The 22,376-nt window shown below is 41.5% G+C and overlaps 1 protein-coding gene across 7 annotated transcripts in view; it reads left to right on the top strand.

Moving 5' to 3' along the window:
* KALRN (kalirin RhoGEF kinase) overlaps positions 1 to 22,376 on the top strand; it is a 648,894-nt gene that overhangs the window by 400,960 nt on the left and 225,558 nt on the right. For all 7 annotated transcript variants that reach the window (XM_034999991.1, XM_034999993.1, XM_034999994.1 and 4 more), the window contains exons 22-26: positions 1,332 to 1,514; positions 2,759 to 2,877; positions 5,455 to 5,521; positions 6,096 to 6,205; positions 20,335 to 20,404. In XM_034999991.1, coding sequence (XP_034855882.1) covers positions 1,332 to 1,514; positions 2,759 to 2,877; positions 5,455 to 5,521; positions 6,096 to 6,205; positions 20,335 to 20,404 — 549 coding nt within the window. The remainder of the gene's footprint in view (positions 1 to 1,331; positions 1,515 to 2,758; positions 2,878 to 5,454; positions 5,522 to 6,095; positions 6,206 to 20,334; positions 20,405 to 22,376) is intronic.

The following is a 22,376-nucleotide window of genomic DNA, read 5'->3' as shown; positions in this document are numbered from 1 at the left end:
GTCCCTCCTCCCCACAGGACCTTTCGTGCCCATGACAACCCACCTTCCTTTTTTTCCTGTTTTATTTTTTTTTTTTTAAAGATTTTTTATTTATTTATCTGAGAGAGAGAATGGGAGACAGAGAGCATGAGAGGGGGAGGATCAGAGGGAGAAGCAGACTCCCTGCCGAGCAGGGAGCCCGACGCGGGACTCGATCCCGGGACTCCAGGATCATGACCTGAGCCGAAGGCAGTTGCTTAACCAACTGAGCCACCCAGGCGCCCCCTTTTTTTCCTGTTTTAAAATTCCTGCAGTGTTAACTCCACATACTTCTCATGTTGACATTCAATTTCATAATGCCCTGAGTTCTTTAACCACTCTGCATGACAATCTTGTCCCCTCTAGAGATAATAGACTGTTTGGGGAAAATGAGTATCTTTTTCTCTTCTTTTATTTACCCCCCAAGCCTGTCCCCACAGCCCTCTGCACAATGGTGTAGACAGAGTAAGTGTTGAACAAACTCTTGCTGGAAATGAAATTAATCCAATACACATCAAAACTACACCTTACTCAGCCACATAATAGATACTAGCTTCATTAACTCTTCTCTCTCTCTTCTTATCTCTCTCTCTCTAATGGAAACTAAAGACAAGATCCTAGTGGTGAAAGGGACAGACTTTACTCTTAATCTGCTAATTGAGTTTCTTTAGATCCTGGCATGTGCCACCTTAGCTGTTGACAAAGCCTACCTTCAGGCCAGTGCAGTGAAGGGAGAGAACAAGGCACTGTGGTCCAGAAGCCAACAGGCTCTATCATTCACTTACAGGTGGTATGAACTTGGACAAGCCCTAAGCCTCTCTAAGCCTCAGCTTTTTTCATCTATGGTTCAAAGAGATCCATACCACCTCCTTCCACCCACATTGTAGAGATGCTTTAAGACTCAAATGAGTCTCAGATGTGACATTAACATATTCTGTGACCTGCTAAGGGGCCGTATTAATGCACGAGATGCTTAACAGTAATCATGTTGGCTAACATATATTGCTTCCTGAGCTCTTAATGTGAGCACCACGTCCCGGGCACTGTTCTGAGCATTCTACATTGTCAACTCATGAAATGCTCACAACAACCCTATGATGGAGGATTATTATGATCCCTGTTTTGCAGATAAAGGAACTGAGGCACAGAGGATTTAAGTAGTTTGTTCAAGACCTCCCAGCTAGTGACAGAGCTGGGCTATAAACCCAGGCAGGCAGTGAGGTATCTGTGGCTGCTGTGAAGAAAAGGGGATGGGAGTGAAAGGCCATGAGAGTAAATGTAATCTAGTAACATGAGACCATCTTTTGGGACAGCAAACAAAGGAGAAGGTGAAGCTTCTGATTCAACTGGCCGATAGCTTTGTGGAAAAAGGCCACATTCATGCCACGGAGATCAGAAAATGGGTGACCACGGTGGACAAGCATTACAGAGACTTCTCCTTGAGGATGGGAAAGTACCGGTACTCCCTGGAAAAAGCGCTAGGCGTCAACACAGAGGTAGGCATGGGCGCTGCCCACCTGGGACACCCGTCCTTCTCGTCTCTCTTGGCACTGCGGTTCTCATTACCATGGAAGAAAGTGGGCTCTCCAGAGCAGGCTTTCTGAGCTCTTGACCCCTAGAACGCTTGCCTTGTGTGATTTTTCTAGTGGGGGGGATGGATCTTGATGAGCCATTGGCCTCCAGCCCCGCACGATTAATGCTAGATAGCAAAACTGACTGGCCGGGGATGGGGCCCATGGCTACAGAACAGTTTTTCTATGTGTAGAGTTAACTGTTGACTTTGAGGACTAAACCCTTTCCCTTGGCTTCATCAGTACCATCTTCCACCCAATTATGTTAATTAGCAAATGTTAGGGTCCCCAGTATGTATTACAGTATTCTTTCAAGAGTAAGGGATGCAATTGTGCAAAGGCTATTTGACATTTCAACTGAAAAGAGGTACTATTTGCCAAGAATCAAGGGAAGACTGACTTTTAATCTCTTCTTTGTAATAGAGGTCAGTAACCTCTGAATTAAGAGCTAAATATAGGCTGGCAATTTAATCCTAGGATTTCTAATTCTTAAATCTTTAAATAGGCTGATGCTCTGAAGCAGAACAGACTCGAGAGTGAACTGCTTAAACCACTGAAATTGGGGGAAATAATAACACCTCCCCAAGGCTTTAAACCGTGAGATTTTTTCCTAAAGGTTTCCATCCTATATAAATACAAAACAGTGGTTAAAATAAGCAGAGATGGGCAAATTTAATAACTGTTCTATCATTTAGCTTTCTCTTTCCAAGGGAAGTTCTTGTTTAGATAAAAATATTGGCTTTTATTATTTTCCCTTGACAAATGAAAGTTTTCTTATGTCTATATGTGCTTCTGTTTCACATCTATTTTAATGGTTAATAACCAATTTTAGACTAATTTGTGTATGTGTGTGTACATTTAGATTTAATCAGGACCAAAGTCCTTGGGGAAATATGACACTAATTATTAAATGTGTTTATTGTTTTTCCTTGCCATGGATTTTAGCCTTGACCATTTGACCTGAACATTTTATATCTTTCTTATCTGAAAAAAAAAAAAAAAATTCCATGAAGAGGAGGACATGTGGCTCTGTTTGTGGGATTCCCTGTCTTTACAACCTGCTCCATTGTATCTTCCTCTCTTTTTGCCTTCTCCCGCCTCCCCTGACTCTGATAAGTTCCTCTCCCAAGGCATCTCCAAGGTGACCTCTGCAATCTCTCTGTGTGTAGGACAATAAGGACCTGGAGCTGGACATCATCCCAGCAAGCCTTTCAGATCGTGAGGTCAAGCTACGGGACGCCAACCACGAAGTCAATGAAGAGAAGCGGAAGTCAGCCCGGAAGAAAGAGTATGTTTTGGGGAGCTTCTACCCAATTAGCAAGCTCCTCATGACTATGCTTGGTTTTCACTCCTACATGCCCCTTTGGACAGCTTCATGTGTCCTCATGAGCACCCACAGAGGTTGGAATGGACAGACATGATGCTTCCACCCACATTTCACACTAATCAAGAATTATAGAGCATTGGATAGTGGAAACAATGAACCATGTCCACCTAACAAACCATTTCGTGATCGCTTTGCTTTCTTTGTGTTGGTGTTAGAAAGTTACACATATCCAGAGATCTTTGCAAGGGCTTTATGAAGAATATTTTGACAGATTCCTTTTGGGTAGTACTGGAAAAAGTAGTATGTTCTAAAATTAAGAAACCCAATATAGTTGATCTTATCAAAATAAAGGAGGACCCCAGGATCCCTTGGAGCAGAAGAAACTGAAGCTGTTCTGCAAAGCCTGGAGCTTGTGTTTTATCTAAGGAGTGTATTAGTTTGTTTGGGCTGCTGTAACAAAGTATCACAAATTGGATGGTTTAAACAACAGAAATACAGTGTTTCACAGCTCTGGAGATTGGAAGTCTGAGATCAAAGTGTTGGCAGGGCTGATTCCTTCTGAGGGCTGGGAGGGAAGGATGTGTTCCAGGCCTTTCTCCTTACCTTCTAGATGGCTGGCTACAGGTGCACATGGCATTCTCCCTGAATATATACCTATATCCAGATTTCTCCTTTTAATGACACCAGTCACTTTGGAATAGGGGCCTACCCTTTTCCGGTATAACCCAATCTTAACTGTTTACATTTGCAATTGACTAAATAAGGTTACATTCTCAGGTACTAGGAGTTGGGACTTTAACATATGAATTTGCGGGGGGGGGGGGGGGGTTGCGGGGCGACACAATTAGGCCTATAACAGGGAGGGAAATAAAGAGACCATACTTAGCCAAATCTTCCTGCTACACTCTCTCTGGGACACCAAATAGCCAGAGGATGGAAAAGGACAGGTGGAAAAGAAAACAAAATGGGGTAGAGGGTAATAGAGCTGAATTATGAAGAAGGCAGGTTAAACTGAAGGAAGCAGATGGAGAAAAAAGGACAGGGTAGAAGAATACCAGAAACCCAAGGCAAGGAAGCCAAAGACAACTTTTCAAAGCATGTCAGATTATGTCCCTTCCGATTTTCCTTCTTTTCTTGTCTACCAAGCACCTGCAATGTGTACGAAACTTTGCTTATGTGATCTTATTTAATCCTTGCAGCAACCCGTGTGGTCAGCTGTTTCATAAGTAAGGAGTCTGAGGTTTGGAGAAGCCAGTCCTACTTCCAATAACTGACAAAATAATAATTCAGCTCCTATTTGTCTGACTTCAAGGCTCACACCCTTTCCACTCTTCCAATAGAGTAAGAATAGTAAAAGAGTGGCTAATGAACTCCTGCAAAGGGGAATTTTTTTGAATCAGTACTTTAATATTAACGGAAAGGCCATTGCTAGACCAATGGATTGCTTTAAGGAAAATTCTACAAAGACAAAGGCCTGGGAAAAGATGCTGCCCATTTTCATATTTCTTGTGAAATTTCCAACAGAGGACGCTTTGGGGCTAATCATTCTCAAAATTTTCATGTGAAGATGAAGACACCTGCAAGTAGGGGTTTTCATTATGAGCTACCATGAAAAACTGACATAGCCTAAGATAAATATATAAATCTCTATGTTGGGTCAATTAGATATTACTGCATCACATGCCAGCTAAGAAGCACCCTTTCTAAGAAAAATCTGTGAAAGAAAGCAAATGCAGTTGGTACGCCACAGTGAAGCCATGCATCCTCAGTGTAATAACTGCCCGAGAACATCGTGTTGTTCAGGGGCCCAAAAGGAAGGGAGCCCTCTCCTTGCAGCCCTTTCCGTTAGGAGAGACTGAAGAGTAGTCACAACATCGTTAACTTGTGCTCTGCTTGTGATCGCACGCTCTGCTTCCCGGGCACCAGTTTGGATTGTAAGCGAGCCTGGGTGGAAATAGTGCCGAAGCGCACAGGTGGTCTAGGCCAGGAGTCAGCAAACTATAGCCCACAGGCCAAATCTGACCCCCCCACCTGTTTCATAGAGTCTGTAAGGGAAAAAGTATTTTTTATATTTTTCAATTTTTTTTCAATGGTTGAAAAAATAGCAGAAGAAAAATATTTTGCGATGTAAAAATGAGATGAAACTCTTTTGTGTCCATAAATAAAGTTTTAGTGGAACACAGCCACACTTTTTTTTTTTTTTTTTTTTTACATATTGTCCATGGCTCCTTTCACATTACAACAGCAAAGTGGAGTGGTTGTGACAGAGACTTAATGGCCCATGAGTATTTACTGTCTAGCTCTTTACAGACTAAGTTTGCTACCCACCAGTCTCCACGGTGGTGTCTTGAGTATCTGTGCCAGGCTTTTAAACCTGGCTTAACTGATGGTTCTGCAAAGCATTTTGGCAAAAGTCAGCAGTTCTGTTGAACAGAAATCATCATTCTGGGAGCGGCAAGAGAAAAGCAGGAAGCTGAGAGTCAGGCTATAAGGTATTATATCTCGAACCAACTAAAAGTCTGTTTGTTTTCTTCCTAGATTCATTATGGCTGAATTGCTGCAGACGGAGAAGGCTTATGTAAGGGACTTACATGAGTGCTTAGAGGTAAGTCTTGCAGTAATCAGTGCACAGCTGTATTAGAAAAATGACAGCCTTGCCAGCATCAGTCCTTGAGAAAAGCTCAGTGCTCTTTGTCTTCTCCCAGAGCTTCACAGATAAAAGCCAACAGAGGAAATCTTTCTTCCAGAGTCAGTAGTAATTGCATGGGAGTTTAAAATGCTTTTGAAAAGAAACTTTTCTCAGACTGGAGCTGGACCCAGCAAAAACGTACAGAAGGCTTGAATTCAAAATAAAAACCATGACATAGTCAATGAACTTAAGTTGAGTGTGCAAATCTACCCCCCTCCCCCACCCGACACACTCAAACACACATTTAATAAATAAGAGGAATGTGGAGTTTGTGCTTTGCTGAAGTTCAGGACGTGAGTTTCTCTGGCAACAGTTGAAGATAATGGAACATTTGGGTTTTCTTTCTTCCCGTTCTGTGTATTTACCATCTCATTTTTTTATACTCCACATGCAAGCCCAGTCTGAGGCTTACCCTTCCAGCATGAAGACCTGTTTATGTTGTCTGCATTTTGTAGTTCTTGCCCATGATGAAGCTGTTGCTGTCTTACAGACATACCTGTGGGAAATGACCAGCGGCGTGGAGGAGATCCCCCCTGGGATCCTTAATAAAGAGCACATCATCTTTGGCAACATCCAGGAGATCTACGATTTTCATAACAAGTAGGTTGGTGGAGGATTTCTCCAGAACATACTTAGGGCCATGAATACCCATCATCAGGGCTTCCCAACGAGTGGATCAAAGCTGATTGGTAAATCTACCTGGTAAATTTTCTAAGTCAGTTGCTCAGACTTTTTTCTCACTCATCCCTCTTTCTCCACAATTGTCCAAAGTCACTCGTAGAGAGTGAGGTTGAGTATTCAGCAGTGTCTGTCCTCAGTTCTCCTTAGGGACCTAACTGGCAACACCTTCATATCCAATCAGAATGATAACCAAGCTCTGAGGAACTAAGAGTCTCTTCAGTAAAACTGTAGGAAATTCTGACACTAGAATTCATCTAAGGTTAATCATTCTGCCCTATGGGCCTTGGGTTTCAAATTCTATTGTTTTTGTTTTTGTTTTCAACCTAAATACTTCCCCTATTCCCCAGCTACTTCATCATCCCCACCCACAACCAAAACAAAAACATATGTAAATATGTAGCTAGGTAATCAAAATACCTAATGGAACACATTTCTTGACAGCTTATAGAAAAAGAGAACATCAATCGGCCCTCTATGTTTTGTTGAGATGAGTAGAACCATAGAGCCCTAAAGCTTCACAATTCATTTTGTCCAGCTCCCAATTTAAGGATATTTTCGACAGCATACTAAACATGTTCCATTGTTAACAGAGTCAGCAAGAACACTGGTTGGTTAGTTACACAGCCAATTAATGGAAATAACTCAGTTTTCAAAATACAAAGAGAGGGAATCTGAAGACCCAGGAGTAGTATTGATATAAAGTCCTAGAGTTCTCTCGGGACCCTGTCGCAGAAAGGGGCCAAGAGGTAGAGATTCAGTGTTGTAGGATACAGTTCAGGGGAAGTCCTACAGTCGGACCCATCGAGGCATTTACTGAGATAAAACTGCCAGCCCCGGGCGCCTGGGTGGCTCAGTTGGTTAAGCGACTGCCTTCGGCTCAGGTCATGATCCCGGAGTCCCGGGATCGAGTCCCGCATCGGGCTCCCTGCTCGGCGGGGAGTCTGCTTCTCCCTCTGACCCTCCCCCCTCTCATGTGCTCTCTCTCATTCTCTCTCTCAAATAAATAAATAAAATCCTTAAAAAAAAAAATTAAAAAAAATAAATAAAACTGCCAGCCCCAAGGGTTCCTGGTGAGACCCTGTGTATGGGGGAGGCAGAACTCTTAGAACAGCGCTCTCTGATAAGCTCTCTGCACTGATGGAAATGTTCCATGTCTGTGCTGCTCAGTCCAGGAGCCACAGGACATGCGTGGCCATTCAACACTTGAAATGGGACCTGTGCTGCTAAGAACCGAATTTTTAATTTTATTCAATTTAATAAATTTAGATGGCAAGTGGCTATGAGAGTGGACAGCCCAGCTGTAGAAAATAAGACCGCAGTATGGCCCTTGGCTAGGAATGACTGAGAGCAAGCCGGAGTTTGGTATAAAATGATCCTGGGCTCTCGGGGCACCTGGGTGGCTCAGTTGGTTAAGCAACTGCCTTCGGCTCAGGTCATGATCCTGGAGTCCCAGGATCGAGTCCCGCATCGGGCTCCCTGCTCGGCGGGGAGTCTGCTTCTGCCTCTGACCCTCCTCCCTCTCATGCTCTCTGTCTCTCATTCTCTCTGTCTCAAATAAATAAATAAAATCTTAAAAAAAAAAAAAATGATCCTGGGCTCTAAAAGGTCTAAATAAGACGTGGAGACCCACTCTTCTCTTACCGACTCCTGATGATTAATACCCTCTTGTGTCATCAAATGGCATCAGTTTTAAAAGAACAAAATGTGACAGCTTCCCTGACATCTTAACCTTGTCAGATGATGAAACCAGTAATTTCTAGGGGAGAAAAAAACCTGATTTTCTGGAGTACCTAATAAAAGTTTCCAGTCCTTTTTTTTTTTTTTTAATCACAGATTTTAGCACTCTCCATTTGGTTTGTCTGGAAATCTCCAGACTGAGAAATAGTCTCTCCTCATGGCTCTTTAATAAGATCCCAGTAAAGCCATTCTTGACCACTGATTCCCCAGTTCTGTCCTCTGAGTCCCACTCAGCATCATCCCATCTCCCCCAGGGTATCTGAGAAGACATTGGATTGGTAAGCAGTAAGGCAGGGTGCTTTACTTTTTTGATTTATGATCTCTGGGATTTAGTCAACAAGTCTCACTTTCCCTGTGTTCTTACCAAAATGAGTAAGTGTAGAAGTCTAGAGATCACAGCATGTACTTCCTGGGAGCCCTACTTTTGCCAAATCAATGTATAAGGGAAAAGAATATTTATGTCAAAATGGACCAATTGTAACAAAATATCTACCTCTTACACTCATTTCATGATATCACTCTAATAAGCCACAGTAAGCAGTTTGGTAGTTTTTAAACAGCTGAAATAGCTACCAGTTGCAAAGTATAGTTCTAAGAAGCCCTTACAAAAAAAAAAAAAAAAGTCAAGTTAAACCATATGGAAGGCTACATTCTGTAGAGGAATAATTTAATTATCAAGAACACAGCTACCCAGCAAATGTTACCTATTTATAACATTATAGAGAAACAAGAAGAAAATAAAAACCAGCCTCTGAACAGCCAAAAGAGATATCACAAAGATAAAGTTCTTATCTTTTCACAGAAGGACCTTTCTATCCTTCCTAACAGCTACCTTACCTCTAGTTAAATTGTTTAACAATCTTGTTAGATGATAAGATCATTTCTAAGACCATAGCAACTTAGATGCAGTAAATCAATGTCACGAACTTGAGCAAGTAGTTTGATATTACCAGCATAAAGTAAAAGGAGACAGATAAACTGCAAAAAAAAAAAAAAAAAGGCAGAAGAACACCTGAAATCCCAGTGGTCAAGGGCTACTCAGTATCGATGCCAATGATCCTTTATCCCAATATAGAGGCCCAACACAGCCTCTGTTTTATGATATAGCATAATAACTGATATTAGTAATAACCTGAATAATTAGTATATTCTACATTAAAAAGAAAGGAGTTCTGCAATGCATATAGAAAGCTCTCCACCAAAAAAAATTAATGTTTTAAATTATTCACAACCTTAGGGAACATCCAAGAAAATGAAGCTGTGTATTAATAATCTACAGGATCTAGAAGCTAAGACTTTTCTCATAGTATGTGCTTTCTCCTTATGCCGTTACAAATTTCGATTAATTGAAAAAAGCATAACACCTCTAAAATCTCTAATAAGTAGGAGAGGAAAAGGCAAGGAAGGCAACTCTGAAAATACAGCATATGGGAACTCCATGAAAGACTCATGTCTTTTACTGCATAACTCTGGCACCCAGTGCACTTCAAGTCAATATTTGTTGGGTGGATATTTGATGGATGGATGGACGAATGGACACACAGACTAAAAACAGAATTACAGTTTGCAGACTTAGGGGCTAGTGCCATTGAAGTCATAATTGAGTCTTCTGTTTGTGAAAGTCTCAAGATAGGGAAAACCATTATGATTTTTTCCCCATCACTACCAGAACCTTAACAATTATAATTATAACCTTAATTGCAAAATAATATCTGAATGAAGGAGTTTCCTTGGGGCTTTTATATGAATTTTAGTGTTTTTTTGTGTGTGTAGTTGGCACATCATGTTACATTAGTTTCATGTTTCTGATTTGACGGGTTTATATATTATGCTATGCTGACCACAAGCCTAGCTACCATCTGTCACCACGCAACACAATTACAATGTCATTGACCCTATTTCTTATGCTGTGCCTTTCATGCCTATGATTTACGCATTCCACAATGGGAAGCCTGTAGCTCCCCCTTCTCTTCACCCATTTTGCCCATGTCCCCATACCCCTCCATCTGGCAATCATCAGTTTGTTCTCTGCATTTACAGTTCTGATTCTGGTTTTTGTTGTTTATTCATTTTTTTTTCAGATTCCACATGTGAGTAAAATCATATGGTATTTGTCTTTCTCCATCTAACTTATTTCAGTTAGCATAATATCCTCTAGGTCTACCCATGTTGCCACAAAACAGTCTCATCCTTTTTTTTTTTTACAGCTGTGTAATATTTCTGTGTGTGTTTGTGTGTGTGAATACACCACATCTTCCTTGTCCATTCATCTACTGATAGACTCTTAGGTCACTTCCTGATCTTGGTTATTGTAAATAATGCTACAATAAGCATAGGGGTGCATATATATTTTCCAACTAGTGTTTTCATTTTCTTTGGGTAAAGACTCAGTGGTGGAATTATTAGGTCATATGGTATTTCTATTTTTAATTTTTTGAGGAACCTCCATATGATTTTCCATATTGGCTGCACCAATTTATATTCCCACCAATAGTGCACAAGGGTTCCTTTTTCTCCAAATCCTCACCAATTGTTATTTCTCCTCTTCTTTAAAAAAAAAAAATTATTTATTTGAGATAGAGAGTGAGAGAGAGAGCGTGAGCATGAGGGCAGAGGGAAAGGGAGAAGCAGGCTCCCCACTGAGCAGGGAGCTCGATGTGGGGCTTGATCCCAGGACCCTGGGACCATGACCTGAGTTGAAGGCAAACGCTTAACCGACTGAGCCACCCAGGTGCCCCTCCTCATTTTTTATCTTAGCCATTCTGACAGGTGTAAGGTGATATCTCATTGTGGTTTTGATTTGTATTTCCCTGATGATCAGTGATATTGAACACCTTATCATGTTGTCTGTTGGCCATCTCTATGTATTCTTCAGAAAATATCTATTCAGGTCCTCTACCTATTTTTTTTATTGGATTGTTGGGGGGGGGGTGTTGAGTTGTATAAATTCTTTATATGTTTTGGATACAAACTTCCTGGGAGCTTCTTAATGGGAGGACCATAAAAAGAGTCTAAACATCTGTTTGCTTTTCAGGAATACTTATGAAATAGTCACTTTTTAACCTGAAAATATCCAAAGGTTCTTTTTAACCCCAATTCTTTGCATCTTTACAAAGTTACTGTTAAGTGCTACCTAACAGCAAACACACTTCTCTCATTTCTAGTGCACAGCTCGGTTTATCTGCTTACACTCCAGAGAGTGAGAGAAGGAGGAAGGGAGGGAGGGAAGAAGATTATAAGGCTGAGAGATTGAGATTGACACTACCTGGATGACACAATTAGCTGAGTCACTAGGAAATTATTACCTAGACCGAGGGGGTTATGGTGAATATATTACATTTCTCAGCTAGTTAGCATTGATCTTTTAAATGGTGTCACTTTGAAAATTGACAACCAGGATTAGTTGTGTGTGTGTGTGAGAGAGAGAGAGAGAGAGATCTTTCTCAAGGACCCCTGTCTATACAGATATTGAACAGAGAAATTCTCAAGCACCAAAATTTCTATAAAGAAGAGCAATTCAACATGTAGAACTTACTACCTACAAGTGGTGGTTTTAACTGAAGTTAGAGGTTTGAGTGGAATGATACTCAGTTTTTACCCTCCGCTCTTCCCATTTTCATACTACGTCTCCTCTTTATAGAATTATAAAGATAATGAAACTTAGATACACAAGATCTAAATCCATTTCTGTTGTATTTTGCTAAGCATTCCGGGAGCACTCTGATAAGATGCATATTCCATAAATAGATCCCCCAAACAGTAATGGGTTTTTTTTTAAATAGTCTCCCCACTTGGACTAATCTACAACTTGTGATTGAAAAAAAAAATTTATTCACTTTCAGTTTGCCTTGATGATTAGATTTTCAGCTTCGGTAAGAACAGGTGTTTAAAATGCTTATCACCTTTTGTTAAATCTGAACTTTATTTTTTGCTTTTCAGTTATTTTTATATTACTTGTATGTGAGTCCGAGCAATAACATTTTTATAAAATCTCTGCTGTCAGGGCTCAGAGGGTCTTCCTCACCACCAAGTACAGCCATCTCCATTTACAGATAAGGACGTTGAGGCCCAGAGAGGAGCCAGTGACTTACCCAGGGGTGGGACACCCTCTCCCCCATTAAAGATGAGGCATAGATTCTTAGGGTTTGTGCTCTCTCCCCTTCCCCCACTCCATAGACCACCGACCGGGACTGCCGATGCTGGTTGGTTTAATTCATATCTAACCAGTTTCTCTGTGGATCCCCAAGTTTGAGGCCACTTCAACCCATTTCTTCCACAGGTATGTCATCCAGGTCCCACGCCCTTACAATAACGGCCTGAAATAGGTCATTTTTCAGCAGGGGCTGGAAAGGCAAGTCAAGGACCAAACTCCAGAACCAGCTATCCCTCCTACACACTTCTTCCCTGCAGGCTTGGCCAGAAGCTTAGATTTGGCCTTGGCCACCCCACACTGCACTCCCAGCCTGGTGTTCCTGGGCTCGAAGCTGAGGGAGAAGGGCCAGAGCTATGTGGGGCTAAGCCGGGCGCACCGACCAGGCCAGGGTCAGCCTACCAGGATACGAGGAAGCCAGGGTCAGCCAGCAGCAGAGGGTGTGTGCAGCAGGGCAGGTAAGAGCTGGGGGAAGTGATGCGAAATGCCTGGGAACCACTGGACCAGGCCCACATTGCCAGCGTCTTCCCAGAGTTCCTTCTTGGGCCAGCCCTGGGCTAGTGTGGAGGTGGGGCTGGTATCCAGTGATGAATCAAACCCAGGCTCTCTGCCCCCTGAGTCCTGGGGATTATCATTATAGGTACTTGTGTTCGGGGGGTGGAAAGCACAAATGCAGTTAAAAGCAGCAAAGAAAATGGCCTCAGTTGGAAAAATAGAAAAGGCTTCACAGAAGGGAGGGCATTTGAGATGGGATTTAAATAACTGGTAGGATTTCTATAGCCAGTGATGGCTCCCTTAATGATGGAGGGAAGTTTGAACAAAGGCCTTTCTGGGGACGAGAGTGGCCAGGCCTAGCAAGGAGGCTGGGAGAGGTCACAGGGAGGAGTTTGTGAGTCAGTCTCAACCCTGGGTCAGGGGTGGGGTGAGGTCCGGTCATCACACCCCCCAGTTCAACGGTGTCTTGTCACCTGTGAGACTGATGCGGAGGAAGGGGGAGATGGAGGGTGGAGGTAGTTCGGGTCAGAAATGGTGGTGGGGGGAGGCACAGCAGAAGGGAGGGGAGAGAGTGAGGGGAGAGAGAAGGATCAAATACCTAGCTAGAGGAGAAGTGCGAGAGAACAGTGATGTAGGTGGATAACAAGGGGAAGAAGAGGGAGAGGGCAGAAGTAGTCAGGGAGGCTGGAGAGGAGGAGACAGAAGGGAAGTTAGGGGGCGGGGGCAGAGATGGATAGAGACCCAGACCTCTCTAGGGCTACCATCCTATTTTGTTTTGGGTTTTTTTTTTAAGATTTTAATTTATTTATCAGAGAGAGAGAGAGAGCACAAGCAGGGGGAGCATCAGGCAGAGGGAGAAGCAGGCTCCCTGCTGAGCAAGGAGCTTGATGTGGGGCTCAATCCCAGGACCCTGGGATCATCACCTGAGCCGAAGGTAGTTGCTTAACCGACTGCACTACCCAGGCATCCCTACCATCCTATTTTGGATGGGAAAACCAGCAAGATGTTTGTTAAACATTTTTTTTATCGTGAGCCAAAGAAAAAGATTATACAGTATGTTCTGAGACGCACATGCTAATATATAATAGGGAAACTAGGTTTTTCAAAATAACATCCTCACTATGTGTGATACATTCTGATGTTTTGGGTTAGGTTCTGTTTCTCTTTCTCCTTCGCCTTTTTTAATGCTGGTTTCCACCCCCTAAATTAATACAAGCCCTGGAAACAGTTGGGTCAAGCTGCAGCTACAAGGAGAGGAGCTGGCACCACCCAGTGGTGAGAGAAGGGATGTGCAGCCTACAGCTGGGTCTGCGGGACACACAGCCAGGCCACACTGCTTTCTCCTTTGCCTCTCCTCTCGCTTCCCAACACACACCCTTGCTTAAAATATGCCTGTCCTTTTCTCCCCTCCAAGTGCCCTTGGCATTAGTTTTATCCCATTTACAGAAATCACAGAATTACAAAATGTAAAAGCCTGGAAAAAACCTTTAAAGATAATCTAGTTCTGTTCTCCTCCCTCGTAGTATAGGCCCTGGAGCTTACAAAGGCTTGTGACCTGCCCACACCTGTTGGTAGCACAGCCAAAGCTTTCAGGTCTTCATAACTCCCCATTACATCACACGGTCCTTTTCTTAACATTCAAACGTCAGGGTAAGAGGAAGGGAAAGACCTGCTGTGGTTTTTCTTGGGCCCTAAACCCATACCTTCAGGGACAACTGCAGGTCTGACCCAACCCATCGGAAGGGCCCTATAAAAATTGACCTGTGGCTTTGTTGGTGGTGGTGGTTTTTTCAGGAAGCTGCCAACACTGGTGCTGGTTACAGGTACTGGAGTATACCCAAGACAAGACAAAGTCTAAATATTTATTTGGATGTAGCAAAGTCATGTTAATTTTGGCTGTACACACTAACGGCTTAGCATCCATGCCTAGTTGCTGAACAGCACATTAATGGAAATGAATAACATTAAATGTGAGGCTAATTTCTTTATTTATTTTAACATTAAACCTGTTACATATCTATGCAGGTACTTTTTGGTTCATCAGATCACACAAGTTAAACACAGTTAGGAGGTATTAGCAAAACATATTCAACAGGTAGCAGTACTGCAAGGTAAACTGCTTCTTGAGGCTGGGGCCTGAGGGTGGGAAATACGCTGAGTAGATGTCCAGCCCTGTACACATCTCCCCTCCACCTCTAATCTAGGCTGAAGTTCCTGGTGTGGATGAAGGGACAGAGAAATATGACTCTCAGGGCTCAGCCTAGGTGATCAAACTTGACTGCAACCCTTCCATGAACAATCCCACACCTTCCCTGGAGTGCATGTGACTCTCCTGGGTTTCATAGCTGTCCCAGCCCTTGCACTCTAGAGCCTCTTACGTGCTAGACTCTGAATCTGTCTGGTCACAAGTGGATTCTTTAGAAATGATGTCTAGCTCCACTTGTAGGAAAACAGTAACCCAGCCCTGCTTTGATAAGGAGACAATGCCCTGGACTTACCTGCAAAGCAGTGAGCCCGAGAGCTCTCTCCTCACCCTACCTTCAGCTTTATTTACTCATGTATCCTCCTCATTGTGCTTTTCCTCCTCCTTGCCACAGCCCCTAACTTCATTTCCCTTCTCACCACCTCTGTCGTTCTAACAAATGCACACGCATGAGAGTCATGAATATGCACACACACACACACACAAGATCATCAAATACATTTCACTTTAAATACAGACCGCACCCCTGATGTAAAGGGCCATCTGCTGGACCACAATGTGAGACCTTCCTTGAAGGATATGCTTCTCCAGAAGCAGTGAGACCATAGACCAAATTCACCTTTGTAGAAAATAACAAAATCAGAATGACTCGAGGTACATCTGGAATGGTGCTGTTTCCATAGTACTTAATCACAAACCTCAGAAAGCTTTTCTATCAGTGAATGCTAGAGGTTTCATTTCCCAAAATTCTGTACAAAGCCAGAGGGAGGCATTTTCCTCAGAAAGTAACCGCACAAAAATTGCATCATGGTAATTTAATAGAGTAATGACTTTGCTTAGATTTTGACATTTCTTTAAAAGTTTTATTCACTTCAAAAATAACCCTAGACATTCACATAAACACTTAAACTACTTGCTCTGCTTCTTCTCTCATGATTCATTACATATAATTATTGAAATGGTGAGGACCAAGATGTTGCTATAGAAGAGCCGACGTGGAATATCCCATCATCTGTGGAGAGTGTTATGACCTCTCGTGCTTTAATTTAAACTCATCGTGTCTATTTGAAGTAGATAGAACGATATGGATCAGAGTTGCATAATCTGTCATCTTCATAAGCTTTAAATTAAAAAGCAAAATAGAGTTTAACATTGCCACTTGCCTTCAACAATCACATTGAGATGGTGCTGGATGTCTTACTCAAAGTCAGGAATTGATATGCCCAGCACAAGATAGTTTTTCTAAGTTTTAGATTTTTTTATTAAAAAATTAAATCATACAGAGTCATTATAGGATCTGCCAACTAGAAGCACAGTGGAATCTGAGGCACTTGCCTTCAAATGCTGGTCTATGGACCGGATGCAGTAGACTTACCCAGGGAGATTTTCTGATCAATGCAGAGACTCAGATCCAAACCTCAGAGGACAGTGCACAGCCAGGTGTGGGGACCACCTGCTAGGGTTTTCCAGGAGTGTTCCTTGAGACAAAGTCTGATACTGCCCCCCAAAACTTACAAAGAAGTTTGGGAAGCATTGCACACTGTATCTACTTCGGAGACTTATCATGCCCCTCATCATTTTATAGGATTTTAGGAGCCCTGCAGTAAAGAGAGCAGCTCAGCCCAGCATTTCCCAAACTTAAAGTTTTGTAACTTGCCCAGGATATGTTCTAGGGGAAGGTAATCTACTATAGATTTTCCAACAGGGGCTCCCCTAGCAGAGAGTTCCCTAGGAATGAGTCTCCAGGAATGGAGGAAAGTGTGCAATATGTATGTTTATCAGAGTATGAGTTTATTAAGATTAGGAAGTATGGGTCCTAAAGAACTAATGTTTATTTAGAGTCTACTGTATGCTAGGCACTGGGGTGGGCTCTTTACCCACATGGATTAATTAAATCCTCACAACAGCCCCACGAGGTTGTTATTCAAAGGTGAGGAAAATGTGGCTTTGGAAGAGCCCCCTCACAGCTGTAAGAGGGAACTCTGGTTCTTTAACTTCTGCTTAGCTGTGGGAGGAAAGGAAAGTGAGACACAGGATCAGTAGAAGGGTGAGCTGGTGGCCGTTGCTGCTAAAACCTTCATTTCCAGAAAGGCATTCATTACAGAAGTAATATTCTATCCATTTAATTCATTTTATGGTGCTTTTATTTCTTGAGAATTTTCAAACTGAGCATCCTCCCATAGGTTTTTTGATATAGCTACTATCACAGAAAGTAATGGTATTGCTCTATTTAGATAGTCAAGATTTTAAAGAAAATTCCCAGCACTGTCTTCAGCATCTAGATCAATTATCAGTTCTATTGGGATAATTACCACTGTTTGTTTAAAGTTAACCTTAAACACTGACCATGGGTCCTAAGTCAAGGAAAGAGGGAAATGCTCCCTGAATTGTCTCCTCCTGTATGGAGTGTCATGATCTGACTGTTTTATTGTTGATTTGATCACCCTAAAGTAGAAGGGCATAAATACCACGGGAGTCTGAGCTGAGCTGAGCTGGAGTGAGATCCTGAGATGGGGAAGCAGAGGTCTTCCACAAGCTGAGACGGTTTATCCCAACTGCCAGGGGCTTTTAGATTCTCCCATTTCTCCCCTCTGTCTCTGCTCTCTCCTAGGTCCTTCCTTCTTTAAAGCCTCTCATTTTCTTTCACCAATCCTTGTCCTAGAATAGCCCATCAGATTTTCTCCCCCATCACCACGCTATTCCAGTCCCCACCCCAGGCCCTGTTCAGTCCATCATGGCATTCATTGTCTTCGCTGAGATTTATATTGAGTGACCACATAAACACCTTCTGGAAAACTACTTCTGAAGATGTTGTATATTATATTATTTAGTGTTTCTCATGAAGAAGGACCACATAATAAATGCCTTTTAGAATTCAGTGATGAGGTGATATGGTGGAGAACCAGATTGCTTCTCTCTCTCTCTTTTTTTTTTTTTTAAGATTTTATCTATTTATTTGAGCAAGAGAGAGCATAAGCAGGGAGGGAGAGCCCGATGGAGAGGGAGAAGCAGACTCCCCGCTGAGCAGGGGGCCCAATATGGGGCTCAATCCCAAGACCCTGGGATCATGATCCAAGCCAAAGGCAGACACCTAACTGACTGGGCCACCCAGGGGCCCCCAGACTGCTTCTCTTGCAGCAAAAACAGGATGTTTCCTTTTGGGCCTGGAAAAAAATTTGATCCTCAATCACAGCATTATATAATATTTTCTCCTATTTTATTTCTGTTTTAGAAGTCATATTAAATACATGTATGTCACCTGCAGTTCTTCTAAAAGTAGTAGGAAATAGGACACCTTATTGATTTTCGAGCACTGCATATTTGTATTTCGAAAGCCCAAATTGCATTATAATTACTTCCGTTCCATGATTTAAATCAGGATGCTCTAAAATTCACATGTTAGCGAAAGGATGATTATCATTAAATGGGTACTGCTATAAGAGTCCCCCCAAATTTTTAAGTGACTTTTTCTTATTACAACAGCAATGCTCATTTATTATAGAAAAATTTGCATTACAGGTGGACAAAAAATTATATCACTGTGATCCCACCAGTCATTTGCATTATAGCCTTCCAAATATGACTAAAACTAAAAACAACATCTTCCTATGTTATTGATGGGGGGAACACAAGTAACACCTATGCAGAACCCATAACTAACTGTAATTATAAGATACTGCCAGAATGCTTAGACAATAGGAGCCCGGCAGAGTAGGTCAAATCAATAAAATTTATTTTTTTCAAAGATAGAAGTAAGTAATGCAGTGATTCAGAACTGCTTTATATCTTTTAATTTTTGAATTAATTTTAAAAATCAAACTTAAATTTAAAAATATAGATTGAGAAGTCCAACCCACCACTATCTTTATCCACCCTATTTCTTTACTTGGTTTCCTATGGTAATGACCTTTTTTTTTAAAACCACCATATCAAAGTATGATTGGCATGTAAGAAGCTGTACATATTAAATATATTAAAACTTGATGAGTTTAGGGATGAGTGTATAACCATGAAGCTATCACCGTCATCAAGGCCATGGACATATCCATCACCTCCCAAAGTTTCCTCCTATTATTATTATTATTATTATTATTATTATTATTATTTAAGAACACCTAACGTAACATCTCGCCTCTAAGCAGACTTTAAGTGTACAACACAATGTTGTTAGCTGTAGGTACTATGATGCTGTATAGTGGATCTCACAACTTACCTTTTATAACTGACATTGTACCCTTTGACTATTAGTTTCTTGGGGTGGAAATAAGAATACATATTCCGTACTTAGATAAAAGGCGGCATATTATATACATTCTTCCACACCTTGCATTTTTTCACTTAACAGCCTGCCCTGGAGATCCTTCATAATGAAAACACAGAAAGCCTTGTCATTTTTTTTCATAGCTGTGTAATATCCAGTTCTGTGGATATACCAGTTACTTACTTACAGACCACCATTTACTATTATGAACAGTACCACCATGAATGCACATGTTTACATCATCTTATACATATGTAAATTAAAATATATAGGAAATTTTCCAGGATTAAAGTTGCAGAAACACGAGATAAGTACATTTTTAAAATTTTGGTAGATATTGTCACATTGCACTTTGTAAAGATTACATCTTCCATTTCCATCAGTATGTTTTCCCATAGCGTTGTAATTATTTTTTATTTTAAAACCTCTGCACGATTGTTAAAAAGCAAATTCCATTCCAGTGATGCTGGCTTTTTAGAGCTTGTATTCTCTGAGCGCAGACAAATTGCTTAACATATTAATTTGAAGTTGGTTTAGTCAACCCTTCATTACTTCTTCACACAGATAGGAGCCAAGGGCATGGATATCCACAATGGCAGATGATTCTGTAGTAATTCAATTCAGCTTTCAACTATATTGTGACGTTTCCCCCATGGAGTTTTCTTTCCTAATGATGTCTGCATTCAGAAACAGTAACTCAGAGTTTTTAGCACAGAGTAACTACTGGGAGAAGAAGGAGGCCAAGAATTGGAAAGAAGTGTTTGCAGGATTCAAAACATTTCCACTTCATCTCTGGTCTCATAAATGATATTTATTTCATTCTTTTTGATATCTATTCTATATATTTTTAACTGTTACAATGTGTTCAGATTACTTGTATAAAAAATAGATTCATAGTTGCAGTTACAGTGAAAGCCCCAACACAAGTATAATATTTAATTGCTTTTCAGCCTGAGAAATATAAATTCCCTAAGGGAAACAATACAATTTTAAGTAGCACTAATTAATCAGTTAATATAAATTGTAATGAAATAAGTTCTAATATATTTAAAGCCACTCCTCACCATGTATCACTTAGAGAGTGGAGAAGCCATGTGTAAATAATGGAGAGTGTATGGGGTTGTGTTGGCCTCAGTATAATCTGGGTGGGGAGGGAGGCAATATGCAGAGATGTCTGATCCAGCTTTTCTCTTTCCTTGCAGCATCTTCCTCAAAGAGTTGGAGAAGTATGAGCAGCTGCCTGAAGATGTGGGACACTGCTTTGTTACCTGGGTAACTGACCTGAAATCCCTCTTCTCCCACTGTGCCATGCTTTCCAGGAGTGCAGATGGTATCAGATGGCATCACTATTCGGTGCCTGAGCTGAGGAATGGTGTCACTGACATTCTAACACAGGACCAGGGATTCTCGGGAGGCAGCAGAAGTAGATCTGAGAGAAGCAGTCCATCCCCAAGGAGCAGAGTCCTCCTTGGGAAAAGTCCTTAGACATTGTTCCAAACTCCACGTTAAGTTCTCGGAGACCTTTCTAAAATTTAGACATCAGGAGAGTAGAATAATGCCACCACCCTTGATAGAGGTACTACTCCAGTTCTATGCACTGGTTTTGTTCTGTTTATTTTTACAGGATAAGGATTGGGGAATTAGACCTTTAGGAATCTGCCAAATAATTGGTCACATTTTCTTCCTTAATAGAGAAGAACAGATTCCATGGGTATCCATCCCAGTTCTGACCTACAAAATCCATGTCTAATCATTTTCTTTCCTGGTGCTGTTGTCATGGGCCAAGTAAATGGGCTGAATGTACCAGGTTCTGATTATATAAAGGGAAACCTTAGTCTTTATTAGCATCTCCACGCCATGTTATTTTGAGCTCAGATTTGTGGTAGTACAAACATCTCCAGGGAGGTCCACCTGTGATACTAAATGCATCTAAACGTAGAACTCCTTCTAGGAGTTCTTTTTAATAATTATCATAATTTCCACTCACAATGGGCTACTTTTCAAAATGTGTTCATGATTCAGAGAGTTCATGCTCTCAACAGCCTATGGACTAGGTAGGGCTATGGTTATGCTGTATATTTTATAGGGGAAAACAATTCAGCTGACCTAGAAGGTTGACTAGTCCACTGACATGTAGTAAATATCATAGCCAGTCCCACAACTTATGACCTAAGTTATTTGTTTTTTTACATGAAACCTTAACATTTTCTTCCTGGCATATTCTCATTTCTTAAGGAGTCTTAGATTGCCATCTTATTTGTGTTAATACATTTTTCTACCTCTAAATACATGAGCCCATGCACAGTTCATATTAATGCTGATAAACAATTTATGATACCTTGCATAGCCAATGTAGAGAAAAAACAGTGAAGGGTTTTTTTGTTTGTTTGTTTTTTACATCTTGTTTCATACAATTTATGGATCTGCCTAACAATCAACTGTAAGTATGATTTATCAGCATGTCTTAGGGATGATAAATGCCTCCCACGTAGTATATAAACCCTAAAATTGGTTTCAGAAAACCTTCAATGATTACATAAACTATGCACATTTTGCCAAGAATTATCCCAAGGTGACTTCCTTAAATCCCATAATCTTCACATAGGAGGGTAGAAGGAGTTGTTTTAGTGTATTGAAAGGCGATGGTTATGACCAGGAAGCCTGAAGTCAGCTGGCCTAGGCTCTGCCACGTTCTAGCCGTGGGAATTTAAGGTTACTTAACCAGCCTGTGCCACAGTTTTCACATTTGTAAAATGGGGATGATAGTAATAGAGCTCACTACATAGGGTTCTCAGGAGAATCAGGTGAGTTAATATGTATGAAAAGCAGTTGGAAAAGTGCTGGCATGGATGAGTCCTACGAGAATTAACACATATCTGGGCAGCTTCCTCAGAAGAGGACATCCCAAGTGTTCTGTGGGCACCAATACTGACAGCATTTCACAAATGGGAAAGGTACTGGGTGGCCAGAATACACACACCTTTCCCAGGAGTAAGGACACGTAGCACTAACCCAGAGGGTCCCAAGAGAGACAAGAAATGAATTTTCACCAAGCTCAAGGTTCTTGGCTTGAAGTAAAAATCTGCTTAGGACTCATCGTTCAGGCCCTTCCCCAGAGGGTCACCTTACTTTTCTTTCCCCGCATCGTTGCTTCTGGGAAGTTGGAGATGACAGCATCGTCGCTTGGCGTGTCCTACAAACTACCCCCGCAGAGACCTTTGGAATACGAGCAGATCTACCTCGG

Source organism: Mirounga leonina, unplaced genomic scaffold (genome assembly GCF_011800145.1).
Source record: "Mirounga leonina isolate KUSES-001 unplaced genomic scaffold, KU_Mleo_1.0 Mir_115, whole genome shotgun sequence".
Lineage (NCBI taxonomy): Eukaryota > Metazoa > Chordata > Mammalia > Carnivora > Phocidae > Mirounga > Mirounga leonina.
Note: the sequence above shows the minus strand (reverse complement) of the source record. Positions and strands in the feature narration are given on the sequence as shown.